The sequence below is a fragment of the Lactuca serriola genome, chromosome 9 (genome assembly GCF_051521515.1).
Source record: "Lactuca serriola cultivar US96UC23 chromosome 9, Lser_US96UC23_V15, whole genome shotgun sequence".
In the NCBI taxonomy this organism is placed as follows: Eukaryota; Viridiplantae; Streptophyta; class Magnoliopsida; order Asterales; family Asteraceae; genus Lactuca; species Lactuca serriola.
Genome location: NC_136416.1, coordinates 67,738,917 through 67,753,276, shown reverse-complemented (window position 1 = coordinate 67,753,276; position 14,360 = coordinate 67,738,917). Strand labels below are relative to the sequence as shown.

At 38.8% G+C, this 14,360-nt stretch overlaps 4 protein-coding genes across 4 annotated transcripts; 2 read left to right on the top strand and 2 right to left on the bottom strand.

Moving 5' to 3' along the window:
* The first annotated feature begins 970 nt into the window (after positions 1–970).
* LOC145075798 (F-box protein At5g07610-like) lies at positions 971–1,600 on the top strand. The gene has a single exon (XM_079021910.1). It carries the CDS (start codon positions 971–973, stop codon positions 1,598–1,600), a length of 630 nt encoding a protein of 209 aa, XP_078878036.1.
* A 7,186-nt stretch (positions 1,601–8,786) lies between these two features.
* LOC145075796 (putative mitochondrial protein AtMg01250) lies at positions 8,787–9,116 on the bottom strand. Its single transcript, XM_079021909.1, has one exon. The coding sequence runs from the start codon at positions 9,114–9,116 to the stop codon at positions 8,787–8,789; it is 330 nt and encodes a 109-aa protein (XP_078878035.1).
* Positions 9,117–9,580: 464 nt separating this feature from the next.
* LOC145075795 (uncharacterized) lies at positions 9,581–10,924 on the bottom strand. Its single transcript, XM_079021908.1, has one exon. It carries the CDS (start codon positions 10,922–10,924, stop codon positions 9,581–9,583), a length of 1,344 nt encoding a protein of 447 aa, XP_078878034.1.
* A 2,006-nt stretch (positions 10,925–12,930) lies between these two features.
* On the top strand, positions 12,931–14,340 carry LOC145076129 (F-box protein At5g07610-like). The gene has a single exon (XM_079022116.1). The coding sequence runs from the start codon at positions 13,011–13,013 to the stop codon at positions 14,235–14,237; it is 1,227 nt and encodes a 408-aa protein (XP_078878242.1). The 5' UTR covers positions 12,931–13,010; the 3' UTR covers positions 14,238–14,340.
* Positions 14,341–14,360: the final 20 nt, after the last annotated feature.

Genomic DNA, 14,360 nt, shown 5'->3' with positions numbered 1-14,360 from the left:
ACCATTTTTGCAATTTAGTTGATTCTTTTTCCAGAAGTTGAAACTATTGATTGCAAAAAGATTTAAAAACCAGCAACTCCATGTCCTTGTTGACAATGGCATGACTTACCCTACAGTCTATCTATACTAATGATTTTAGTACAAGTTGCGGGAGGTGAATCAACATCATGGGTGGTGTGGGGGAACCACCTAGAGATTGTGATGGGAGGTTGTTGGGAAATAATCTTTTTTTTTTGTGTCGCAAGTGTTCTCCCTTTCATAACATCTGGCAAATCATCGGTCAATATGCTCCGAGAGTCTTCTACTACATTCTTGACTGGATAAATAAAGTCAACTCTAGGAATTTCATGGATGTCTTGGTCTCTTGGAAGTTGTAATTCGTTTATATCAACAGCTTTGAATTTCATACGCTCTTTTAAAAAGGATAAATCACTCGTTTCCATCTAAATCCTCCATATTACTAGCCATTAACTCATCAATGAGCTTGTGGGCCCTGTTCAGCTGTTCGCACTCTTACTCATTGATGATCCTGTTCCCACGAAAGAGAGAAAAATCTAGTAAGTTACATAGTATATCAAATAAATAGAAGGCTAATTATTGATCCTTTGAAATAACTTTTGATCAACTAATACAATGATGCCCTCTACAAAGAGCAAAACGTATCTCATTTAGACTAATGTACCGAGTTCAAGGGTTTAACCCCTCAAACTAAAAAAATTGCAGCAATCTTTCAATACTAATTTAGCTTTCAAAAATCTTTCAATCATTAAAGTTTTCAACATTTGAAAAATGAAGCAAACTTAAAAATAACAACAATCTATCAATACTAAAAATTAACTACAACCTTTTAATATTTTAGCCTTTAAAGAAAGAAACTTATTTAGCAACAATTTTTAACTCTCTCCTCAAAAATCAGAATTCAGAGCACATAATAAGAGTCTAAGAGATTGTAATTCGTAGATCATAGGACATGAAGATGGAAAATCTGATTTGTCATTGTCTTCAAAAGCCGATGACGTTGTGTTTAAATCATCTGGCCACGGAGTCTGGAGCTCTGATCGGTTCCAACGACGATCTTTTAATTGAAATCCTTCTCCGATTGCCGGTAACCTCTGTTCTTCGATTCAAATCTGTATCCAAACACTGGCGTTCCCTTTTGAGTCAACGACCTTTCACCCTACTGTATAAAAATGCTTCCTTCTCTCCTGGCTTTTTTGGCTTTTTTGGTCGCAGTTTGTATATTCCATTTGATGATGAGAACCGAAGTACTCATCCTTTTCGTGATCTCGACTTCTATCCTGATCCTCATGGTATTAGAATCGTGCAATCTTGTAACGGATTGCTGCTTTGTCGTAGCAATGAAGGGGATGAACGTGTGCGTAAATATTATGTATTTAATCCTACCACCAAGCAATTTGCAGTCATCCCATCAATTCTCGGAGGCATGGCTGTTCGTGAAACCATCCTTTTTATGGCTCTAAAGGTTGTTTGCTTTTACTTTCCTAAGCCTGACGATGTGGTTAAGGTTCAAATCTACTCCTCCGAAACAGGGAAATGGAAGATTTCAGATGATTATATGTCTTTACCATCGACTACCTAGTTTTTAAAACGAAAACAAAATTGTTAAAATCATATATGTATTCGTACACTTTCTATCAACAAAAAAAGACCGTTAAAAACTTAAAATCATATTATATTCGTCCAATTTCATTACTTGTCTTTTTCAATAATCTTTTAACTCGCATTTAAAATTAGACCTGACAAATGTGTCGTGTCAGGTTCGTGTCGTGTCAAGACGTTAAACGGGTTGAAAGGGATTGACCGTAACATGACCCGTTTAATATCGTACCGTGTCAACCCGTTTATTTTCGTGTCGGGTTTCGGGTTAATGTTTAGAAATTGTAAATATGTTGTGTTATGTCGAGTTGAAATATTTCAAAAGTTGGAAAGTAGGAGTTGTGGAGGCAAAAAAGGAAAAAGTTAAACACCGGAGTTATGAGATGAAATGATAAAATTTATAGTAAGTTTAGAAGGAAAAATTAAAAGAATTAAAATTGGAGAGCAAAAAGGATAGGTGGCGAGGATGACTAAAATTAAGTAACTTTGAAATTTTGAATATTACTTCTAATTCTTGTTTTAGTTATTGAGTTTGACCCACTGCAAATTTATAACATATAATATATTTACAAAAATATGAAATTTATAATAAATAATATATAATTAAACGGGTCATATTCGAGTCATCTTCGAGTTGAAAGTTTTGACCTTAACCCTACTCGTTTAATTATCGTGTCGTGTCGTGTTAACTCGTTTACATAAACGTGTCAAAATCTCTGACCCTAACCTGCTAATTTCGTATCGGATTTGTGTCGGGTTTTCGTATCGTGTTATGTTTTGCCATGTTTAGTTAAAATCATATTTATATTCGTACAATTTCACATAAATAGCTTATTTCAAAATCAATATTTAAGGCTGACTACCAAGTTTATAATTAAGCAAGGAGTCGTTACCAATAATCAAATATAATATACTTTTTGGACAAACAAAAAACAAGCTCCCTAGACCAAATTTGTAATTTCCACGAGAAAACTGAAAGAAAAAAAAATCCACACATAATTAATTTTTGATTGTAATATTAAAAGTAAAACGAAAATAAGTAATTAAAAATACTTTTTTCTTCTCCAATGAACTTTTTTTTTTGAACGGCAATGCAAATTTATAAATAGAAAGAATAGCCAGAGGCTAGGAGGTACATAATGTTTAGAGCTAAAAAGGAAGCAAGAACACAAAAACACAAACAAAAAATGATAAAACTAATGCCGACCAAGGCATTTCAGGATAGGATCGCAACACCATTCAGCCCACTTTAGATTATTGCCTTTTCGATTCCGAGCATTGATCCAAAAATATGAATGAGCTTGTACCTCGTATGTCAGCGCCGTTTTTGATACAAAGATTTGATTTAGAGCATGGGCCTTCTTATTCCTGAATCTCCAAATAACCCACAAGAAAACTAGAATTATAGCTTCATGGAACATCTTTAGCCTTTGATCAGCACCTATCATATGCTCACTTTTTAACAGCTCCCAGCAGGAGGCAGGGGAGGGATCCAGCAACCGCCACCAGCTACATACCTGCAGCCAAACATCTTTTGAGACCGGGCATTCCACAAAAATGTGGTCCTCCGTTTCAGGGACTTCATGACATATTTTACACAAATTCGATGAGCTGATTCCAAGATTAAAGAGGTTATCCATACATGGGAGTTTTCCTTAACAGACTCGCCAGGCTAGGATATTTAGTTTATCAGGCACCAATGGATTCCACATCCAATTGTCAATACTTTGGGGGAGAACCAGGTTGTCAAAATAGTTCCGCATTGAAGAAACAGTATATTCCCCCGACGGATCAAGTGACCAAATCCATTTAGACGATCCGTCAATGTTTAACTCATGCTGAAAGTGGTTCAAGAATGGCACCTGATCTTTTCCTAATGTTGCTGGCAGGCATACAATTGATCCCCAACAACCACTTCTCCTTTTTGTAGTCGTAGGACGAGAAATACCACCGTCAGGTCCGTGAATGGCTTTAATCACCAAAGCCCATATGCTGTCAGGCTGTTTTCTAAAACGCCACCACCATTTCCCCAGGAGAGCCAAATTTTGCGCCTTTAAGCTGCCAACGCCAAGACCCCCTTTTTCTTTAGCTGCCAAGATCTTATCCCAAGCAATCCAGGCCATTTTCTTTGATTCCAGACAACCTCCCCAGAAAAACCTCATTCAAATTCTTTTGAGGCTTTTGATCACCTTTATAGGTGCCCTATATATAGAGAAATAAAAAGATCCAAGGCTGCTTAGAACTGCCTTGCATAAGGTCAATCTACCCCCAAAAGACAAGGTAGAGGCTTTCCATCTAGACAATTTCGCTTGAAATTTATCAATGATAGGCTTCCAAAGGGATACTTTAGTCATCGAAGCACCGGCAGGTAGACCTAAGTAGGTAAAGGGGAGCGAACCTGTCAAACAATTGAAACTTTGGGCTACCATATCCAGCTCACAATCCTGCACGCCAAACCCGAATAATCTGCTTTTTGACATATTTATTTTGAGCCCCGATGACAGCTCAAAACATCTTAAAATTCTGATCAGCACTACAAGAAAAAGACCCTTTTACGACGCGCAAACCACGACACTCGTTGATTTATGTTACGCAAAAGAGAGTGACTTTAAAAAAGTGTCATCTCTTCAAAAAATTTAACAATAGAGGACACGCATTATTGTGTGCCCTTAAATTAGTGTCTAACAAAAAAAAACACGGAGGGCACCTATAATAAAATGCACGTCGTCTAAGGATGTCGCTTTATAATTTTTAATGGAACGTGCGTTCCATCCTTTAACAGTAGGGGGAAATGAAATTCTGAAAAATTAAAAATCCCGCCTTCCTTTTTTTTCTCCTTTCCCTCTTGCCCAAATTATGGACGCTCCTTCCTTCCCCCTCCCGACATTGACTGCTGCCTACTTCTTCCCTTACTTCTACCTACTGGAACCACCATATCTCCCACTCGATGTTGAAATTGTTAGAAAAAGCCCTAATTATACTCTCAAGTCTAAATACAGAAAAATAGAAGATGGTGAAGAAGTAGCAGTAGAGGAAGTGGAGGATGAACAGTCGAAAATGGAAGGAATGGCATCAATAGCGTTGTTACTAGATGGGTCAATCTCGGGTCGTTTTGTTCAGCTTCCCGAGTCCGTTTATTACCAGATGGGTCAATCTCGTCTTTTCGTCTCGACTTCATATCTCTCTGTAAAGCAACCGACGACCCCCACACCACCATCTGCAAACCCTAAGCCGTCGTCTAAGGATATCCGCTCTTCCTCCTTCCCATTTGACTAATTCTTCGTCAGCTTTTGTTGAATACATGTCTCCCAAATCAAAGCAGGAAGATGAGGACCTCGAGGTGAAGCGATATCTAATTAAGGAAACATCTAGAACGAATGTTAGGTTTTACCCCTGATCCCATTGCAATGAGTCAGCTTATGCAAAGTCCAGCTATTTCACATTTCATTCAACGTCTCCTTTCAAACCCACAGAACACGAATCTGGTTTTTGGCTTCTTCTACACTCCAGTTTCAGAAACTCAATCCCCATGAAAACCCACTTCAGAATGAGCAACAGTCCAGCTATTTCGATGGGAAATGGGTTTTTGACGATTCAACACACCCTTTGTATAAAGAAGACGAGTGTGAATTTCTCACAGAACAGGTTACGTGTATGAAAAATGGGAGAAAAGATTCTATGTATCAGAAGTGGAGGTGGCAGCCTAAAGACTGTAATTTGCCAAAGTAAGCATACTTTGTTCTTCCACTTTTTAAAATCGAATTAATTGTTGAATTCTTGATGATTTTAATTGTGTGTTTTGGGGGAAATGAAATGAAGGTTTATAGGGAAATTGTTGGTGGAGAAATCGAAGAACAAGAGGCTTATGTTCGTTGGAGATTCGTTGAATAGAAATCAATGGTGTGCATGGTTCAATCCATAGTCACAGGATTCGCCAAAGTAGTCACGATCCACGTTCCAAACGGCTCGATCCCAAACGGGGTACGATTGCGTACCGATCGCCGACAGAAACGCCCTCCGGTACGTCATGCTTGCAATCCCACCAATTCTTTAAATCGATACCTGAAACGTGAAATTGGCAAATTGGATTGCACATAAACGCGATTGGGATCGGGAATTTTGGTTTTGGAATGCCGATTTGTGAAATTGGGGGGAAATTGTTTTTATCCGGAGAAAAGTCACCGACACTTGATTTCTTCCTTAAGCCCTCGATTCCATGTTAGGTGTTTGGACTTCCAGATCTGATTCTTCTTTATCACTTTTAATAATATATAATAGCTATAACACTTATCCAATATCATCACTTCACCATGATTTCACTTTTGTTCTACACCTTTCAGGAAGAGTTGTTGATGGAAGAGAGATGATGGTTTAATTTGCCAAATATGAGCCTAATGCTGAAAAAATGTGAGTCACATTCACATATAATCTAATATATTTCTAAATTCCAAGAATCAGATATGAAAAAGTATATGGTTGTTTGACTAATGTGGTTGTTTTTATTCTTGTTTTAGTCACAAGGGAAAGATACTTGAACCAGTAGAAAAGTTGAAGGGTGGATTAAGGAGCCGAAGTCCTAGACCAAGGTATGATGAGAATGTAGTTTTGACCATTCTACCCTTGTATTGGAGTTGATGTTTACCCAATGTAGTTCCAGGTATAGAGATGAATACAAGGGCTACAGGAGGATAAGTCGCAGCAGTAGCAGGGACAGGTATTATGGAAGGGACAAAGATCGTTACAGAAGTAGGACCCTCATGCAGTAGGAGTAGGAGCCCTGATTATCATAGAAGAAACAGGAGGGGTGGATATGATGATGATTATGATGATGAGAGAAGCCCAAGTAGGTCTCCTATAAGGTAAAAAGACGTAAATGCCCTTATCATTAAAAATAGCATCCGTAAAAAGTTTTGTTTGTCTGTTTAAAGTTGATGTTTCATTAGGAACCTGATGACTATTCACTATTCTATATGTGTTTGTTACTTACATAGAAGTACTAGTGTTGAAAAGACTAGAATGCCCTTATCATGTGATGTGTCAATAAACTGATGGATTACACAGAAGCAGGTCTCCTCCACGTAGGAGTAGGTCACCTTCTAGAAGCAGAAGCCCTGAAGGAGGAGGAAATGAGAAAGCATCAACATCATCACCCTATTCCCATGGTAGAGCTGATTCCAGAAGCCCTTTGCAACGTTCTGATTCCAATGTAAGTTTTTTTTACCTGTGGAATCATTGATTCTGAGTGTTGATATTTTTTTATTGATTACTTTTTATCTTATCTTTTATATATTATTAATTATTATTAACCCTTGGTTGTGGTATAATATGTAGGGTTTGCCTGGACCAATGGGGTTGATGAGTACTAGTCATTTGGAACAAGAAGCTGCAGTACTTGCTTTGTCAACTTTGATGACCATAGCTCCTGCAGAAGTTTATGCAGAATTTGAAAAGGTAATTTTTTTTATTTATGAACTTTCAAAGCAACTTTTATTGTTTTACATCACTTGAATTTTAGTGCATTAGGTCGTATAATATGTTGAAATGTTGAATGTTTTATGATGAGATTGTTTCAAATAAGGGAAGTAGAATAAAGGATAAATTAATTCATAATGTCTATGAAACCCCTTATACCCTTCTCTTGAACGGTGAAATAAATTATAGAGGCGAGATAGAACAAAGGAGTATGGGGTGGCTGAATTATTCCATTTGGATCCTCATTACACAATAAGTTTATGTTTGAAACATATAAAAGTGTGTCTAGCTTTGTATGATCCAGTTGCAGCAAAAGATAAATTATTCAATTTTTTCAGCATCTGTTGTGTATGGTGACAGTTTTGTTTAGGTTGCACCCACTAAGAATGTATCAGCTTTTTTAGCATCTGTTGGAAAGTGAATGTTCAAAAGGAAAAAACGATATAAGTGCACATTTGTTACTATGCTAATATGAATTGAGGATTAAGCTATTAGTTTCTAAATCACAAACAGTGTTTGCTGCCTTTCTTAATCTGTTTGAATACGAAATCAAGCCTGTGTTTATATTTGATTTGATTGTTTATGTGAGTTTTTGGTCGATTTTGGTTTAATGTTGTGATTAAAGTAGGGTTTGTTAGAATATAATGTTGCAGAAATTATCCTTATGGGTCTTGACACATCAAGTTTATTAATTATTTAGAAAAATATTATAAATTATCTTTGATTTCATGAGAATATAAATGCTTGTTTTTCATATTCGATTCACATTCGGTAAAATGTTGTGTCCACATGATACTAAGGAATACAATTCTGTAATTGACTTGGGCATAAACATGTTATTTTGATCAAGAGAAAAAGAAAAATAGCCTAGATAATTAGCAACTTATAAGTAGGTTGGTTGGTGTTATGTGAAAGTGAAAGGGGTAAGTGAAATTTGAGAGTGATTTGTGTTTTTTTAGTCACATTGCATCGGACTCAATTCCAGCTTGGAAATGGTGGTTTGCTTGGTGCTAGTTATATTCAGGTAAAAGATTTCCCATCTCTTATATTAATGTTTGGTTTTAATGTTTGGCTTATTACATTACTTTTGTCTCCTTTGTTGTATTGATAAGGCTTGAGCATGCTGGGCTGTTAATGTTCCTATTTGTTTTCATTTATGCAGGTAACAATCTCGTTGAAAGGACTTATGAATCAGATATTAATGGTAACAAGTTTAACACTCGAGTCCATACGATTAGATGTTAATGGTAACAAGTTTAACACATGTGTCTTTGTTATACATACAAATTAAATGCAATGGATTGTATTTTTTGTATATGGTATTTTATTTCTATTATGAGAGATTAAATGCAAATTTAATTTATAAATTAATAAATATATAAATATATTTTTTTAAAAAAAAAAATTAAAATTACGATACGCAAAAATGTGTGTCGTCTTCATTTATGACATGGCCTTTCTTGACTGGTGCTTCCTTGATACGCATTGTGTGTCATAAACACGCGCGTCGTAAGGTTACGACACGCAAATGCGTGTCGTCTTCCTTTATGACAGGGCCTTTCTTGATACGCATTGCGTGTCATAACCGCGCGTCGTAAATGCGCGTCATCTCTCTTTATGACAGGGCCTTCCTTGACGCGCATTTGCGCGTCGTATGAGCGTTTTACGACGCGCAATGAGCGTAAAAGGCCTTTTTTCTAGTAGTGTAGGTTTTTTACATTCTCCGAAGACCATGAACCCATAAATATTACATCATCAGCGTATTGAAGATGTGAGATTACAGGTCCATGATTTGGGAGTTGGAGACCTTTGAAAATACCCTTTTCTTCCGCCTCTTTCATAGCAATGTGGAGTCCTTCAGCTGCAATGATAAACAAAAATGGAGATAGTGGATCCCCTTGTCGGACCCCACACTCCATACCAAACTCTTTTGTTGTTGAACCATTAACGAGGACCGAGACCTTTGCTGATGAAAGACATCCATTGATCCATAATCGCCACTTAGCCCCAAATTCCATTTGCTGCATGATTGAGTCTAGGAATTCCCAACTGAGACTGTCAAAGGCCTTTTCAAAGTCAATTTTGAACGTGAAAGCTTTCTTTTTGTGTTCTTCTTTAGCCAGCAAATGACTTCATTTAAAATGAGTGGTCCATCAAGGATGTGCCTATTTTTGAGGAAAGCAGTTTGAGATGGGCTAACCACCAGGTGAACCACCTTTTTTAGGCGTTCAGCTAGGATCTTTGCTATTGTTTTATATAGACACCCAATCAAACTGATCGGACAGAAATCATTGATTGTGATCGGGTCTTGGACCTTTGGAACAAGAGTGATAAAGGATGAGTTGCACCCTTTTTCGAAATGTCCAGAAGCTTCAAAGTGCTTCACCGCAAGATAAAAATCACCTCCAATCATCTCCTAATGTTGCTTTAGGAAAGCAAACGAAAATCCGTCCGGACCTGGTGCCCTGTCCGGGCCACAAGCCCAGATAGCTTATTTAACTTCTGCAAGCGAGAAAGGCTCCTCAAGATACTCAATCGCATATGGGGGAAGTTTCAAGAATTTGGAGCTGATGAATTTAGGCCGTGATTTAATAGGCTCAGTGAATCTCCCAGCAAAGTGTTTAAATACTCTCTCCTTGATTTCAACAGGGTCACTTATCCAGAATCCATTTTCCTTAATTCTGTTTATCCTCTGAGATCTATGGTGCTTATTTATTAGGCCATGGAAGAATGCATTGTTCTCGTCTCCCTCAAGAGCCCATTTAGATCTAGACTTTTGCTTTAAATCTTCAATACGATTAGATTCGATTTCCATGATTTTTTGGTAGGCCTCCTGTCGATTTTTGAGCATCTCATTATTGACCCTACCCTCCTCAGCCATCAGGTCGAATTCTTTAATTTTGTTTGTAAACTCCTCCATTTCTTTTTTAGCTGTCCCATTAGATTCTTTCCTCCATAATTTAATATGCTCCTTCAAGTTCTTCAATTTACCGGCAACCAAAGAGAGGGGGGATAGAAACAGCTGCCGTCCTGGGTTGCAACTAACCGCCCAACCACTTCTTAGGACGCCCTCAAATCCAGGGTCCTTTAGCCAAGAATTAAAAAATCTGAATGGGGTTGGACCAAAATCATGTTGCAGAGCAGAAAGGATTATAGCAGAGTGATCAGAATGAACTCTAGGCATGGTTGTGACGTTTAGAGTTGGCCAAGCTTCAATGGAATTGAGCGATACAAGGAACCTGTCAAGCTTGCTGTGTTTATCACCAGTTGAGTTCATGTATGTGAATCTGCGGCCTCCTATTTTGATTTCCAGTAAACCAAGAGAGTGAATGAATTCATTGAAATAATAAGCGCTACTCTGGCAGAATACAGACCCCAAACGTTCTTCAGGGAAACGAACAACGTTAAAGTCACCAAAAACAATCCAGCAAGATTCAGCGTCCGAGTTTATGAGATCAGCCAAATTGTTCCATAGAGCTTTTTTCCTCCAGGGCTCCTGTGGAGCATAAACATTTACGAAGCAGCAAATTTTCCTTAATCTGAGCCATAGACCCTTAATGGCAAGAAAGCCCTCACCTTTTATTGATTCTGAGATCTGGAATAAAGAGGGGTCCCACAGGGAAGCAATTCCACCGGATAGCCCAACCGGGTCGATAACATCGCATTGAAAATTGGAAGAGCCCCATATTTGCTTGTCTAACTTGTTTTTAACCTCCATGGATTTTGTTTCTTGTAATCCAACAAAAAAAGCTTGATTTTGAACATGACAATTTCTTAGCCAGCTCCTTTTTACTTCACACCCAATTCCTCTAATATTGTTGGAGAAAATATTCATTGGTCAATAATAACCACTCCGCAGGATTTAATCATCTGTTTGAAATGATCAAACCGATTCCCTACCTGAAATCCGATTGATTCCCCAACAACGATTGTCTTGGCAATCTCTATAGATGTGGCATTGGACTCAATTGGTTGACTCCGAGAGGCTGCTGACTGCGACATTTGTTGAGGCCGATGTACATCTCCTTGCAGATTTTGAGGGACACCATATTGGGGCGATGGGGGATGAATTCTCGCAGTGGAGGTGGAATTGCGTGATTGCTGCTGGGGCAAAGAGGTTGACCTGCTAATACAATCGATGTGTTGGGTAGAGTGGCCGGATGGATTAGAGTAAGATGGGGCCCTGTTTAGGTCCAAAGAAAAATTGGGCTGAAGAATTTTAATTATGGGTGGTTGGCAAGCCCACCTTCTATGTTGGCCCAGATGAGAAGGGGACCCAGATGTAACAAGGCCAACATCCATCGGCAGTGGCGATACAGCTTCTCTCCTAGATTCCATGGACTTAGAAGATCAAGAAGGCTCCTTGGCATTCGCGCTGGCGGTGTTTTCGTGCAACCTTTCCACTTCCCTAACATCTTGCCCTGATTGATCTGCCTTCGCCGGAGATGCTGCCGGAGATTGTGTTCCATGTTCAGATTGGATCGGATCTTCACTGGTGAGACTTTCATTTTCGCCAAAACTATCTTCATCCCACCATGACATCTTCTGATAGAAATCGTTAGCAGCAAGCACCGGGCTAAGTTTGAGTGATTCGAAGATATCCTCCATGACATTTATTTGGAATGGTTTACCATCCACAACAATTATGGTGGAGGAGTTGATGATTCCTGGGTGAGAAGTAAGAATTCCAACCCTTCCGAAGGCTAAGTTTGGGGAATCTGTGGTGCACACTTCCGGTATGACCACCGACCCCCAGGTTCTTGCAATGATAATAAACGCCTCCTCGCACCATGCATGCTGCGGAACGCCTTGAATTATTAGAGATGCAATTCTTTCATTAAAATTGTCCCCTCTTCCCAAGCAACGACTTCTTTGAACCACGACTGCCATATTTCCTTCCCATTATTTAGAAAATCGTCCCTATCCGTTGCATTGTCGAATACAAGAAGCATTTTTAGGCCTCCCAGATATCTTAGTTGGATCGACGGGCAACCCTCGACTTCCTGGAAAGCTTTCACGTTCATTAAATCTTGGAAACTTTCCACTTCCCCTACTAGAGTATCCTTCATGGCATCTTTTGACTCACAATAAGATTGCATCTTTATTATTTTCTTTGGATGATACGTCCCAGCATCTTCATTACTTGTCTTTTCGGATGCATTGTTTACAACTGGCGTAGTCCCCCTAACAGCCTCCGCATACGATCTACCAGGAATCTGTGGATACGTCACTTGGAGTGCATGCTGGCTATCTGAGTCTTGATGAGAACTTCTTCGATTCACGTTCTTATTCCTCTCAAATCGTGCCACATTTACTTCAATCTTCTGAGCTCCGATGTAAATCTCGTTGAGACGATTCTCAAAGGAGGTGATTTCTCAGATCCTTATAAATCTGACAAATCCAAAGTTCTTGTTACGGCGGTTCAACTTCTTGGCAATGTAAACATCTACGACTGTCCCATATCTGCTAAACATCCGCCATAAAGCAGCTTCGTTCCAGGCTGGGGGGAAGTTCTGCACATAAAAGGTTACAGCTTTCCCGTTTAATTCGAAGTCTCTCCCGTAATTCTTCCTCCGCCGTACCTGATTCCATCCCTCTTGATTAACAGTCTCTCCCATTCTTTTTTACTTACCGTATGTATATATATTCTAAAGTAACATTTTAACTGTACTCGGGTTTCTGAATGACTTTAAGACCATATTATTTAAGACTATTATACTATAGTTGAAAAGAACGGTGAAAACCACATACTTTTTTCAATCAAGGACATTTCCTAGTCAAGTCAACGTCAGCAAAGCATTAAAGCGTTAGGCAAAGCTTCTATGGCAAGCTAATAAGCTATCAGCTTCCATGACAAAACTTTAAAAAAAAAAAAAAAAAAAACCCCTTTCTTTCTTCAAGGCTTTCAACCTAGTCCAGAAATGGTGAACACCAGATCTAAAATCAACAAAATCCAGAACACCATAAACCTCTGGTTCTCGAAGGCTGCCATGGCCGACACCAATCATCTGGCCACGGAGTCTGGAGCTCTGATCGGTTGCAACGACGATCTTTTAATTGAAATCCTTCTCCGATTGCCGGTAACCTCTGTTCTTCGATTCAAATCTGTATCCAAACACTGGCGTTCCCTTTTGAGTAACCGGCGATTTACCCTACTGTATAAAAATGCTTCCTTCTCTCCTGGTTTTTTTGCTCGCAGTTTGTATATTCCATTTGATGATGAGAACGAAAGCATTCCTCCTTTTCGTAATCTCGACTTCTATCCTGATCCCCATGGTATTAGAATCTTGCAATCTTGTAACGGATTGCTGCTTTGTCGTAGCAATGAAGGGGACGAACGTGTGTATAAATATTACGTATTTAATCCCACCACCAAGCAATTTGCAGTCATCCCATCAATTCTCGGAGGCATGGCTGTTCGTAAAACCATCATATTTATGGCTTTGGCATTTCATCAAACAGATTGTGTTCACTACAAGGTTGTTTGCTTTTACTTTCCTGAGCCTGACGATGTGATTAAGGTTCAAATCTACTCCTCCGAAACAGGGAAATGGAAGATTTCAGATGATTATATGTCTTTACCCGATTACTATATTCCACCCTTGGACTACATAGTTTTTTGGAATCAAGCGATCCACTGGGTTCCCTTCGGCGACAAGTCGTACTTCAAGCTCGACACAGAAGAATTTCAATCGCTGCCCTTACCTGTAAGAGTGGCGTCTTCTGAAGCTGATGAAAGCATGGATCATATTATGACCCTTTACTTCGGGGAGTCGCGAGGCCATCTGCATTTGGTGAAGAGGGTCGATCCCAGTGAGAGCCGTTTACATCTGAATGTGTTCGAGATGTTAAACGATTATTCTGGGTGGTTTCTTAAGTATCGAGTTGACCTTGATGAACTTCCGGATGCTTATCCTGAGATGATCAATAGCTATTTTGATCCATTGAGCTTGGGTTATTACATATTTGATGTGTTTGATGTGGTTAGGGGTGAAGAAGAAGAAGAAACATTTATGGTGATCAGAGTTCCAGGGAAGGTCATAAGGTATAATGTCGTGGACAAGAGTTTCAAGCAGATATCTGACCAGATCGGACAAACCAGACGCAAACATGTTCATCGTTATATTGAGTCTTTGGTGTCTTTCTAATATGTGTAAGGTCCAGTTTGTGTGTAACCTTCAAAATCCTATTTTCTACTATTACTTTATGAGGAATCAAAGAAAGGCTAACTCGCTCTTAAAAGCACTCCAATTGAAGGTTTTGCATTGATT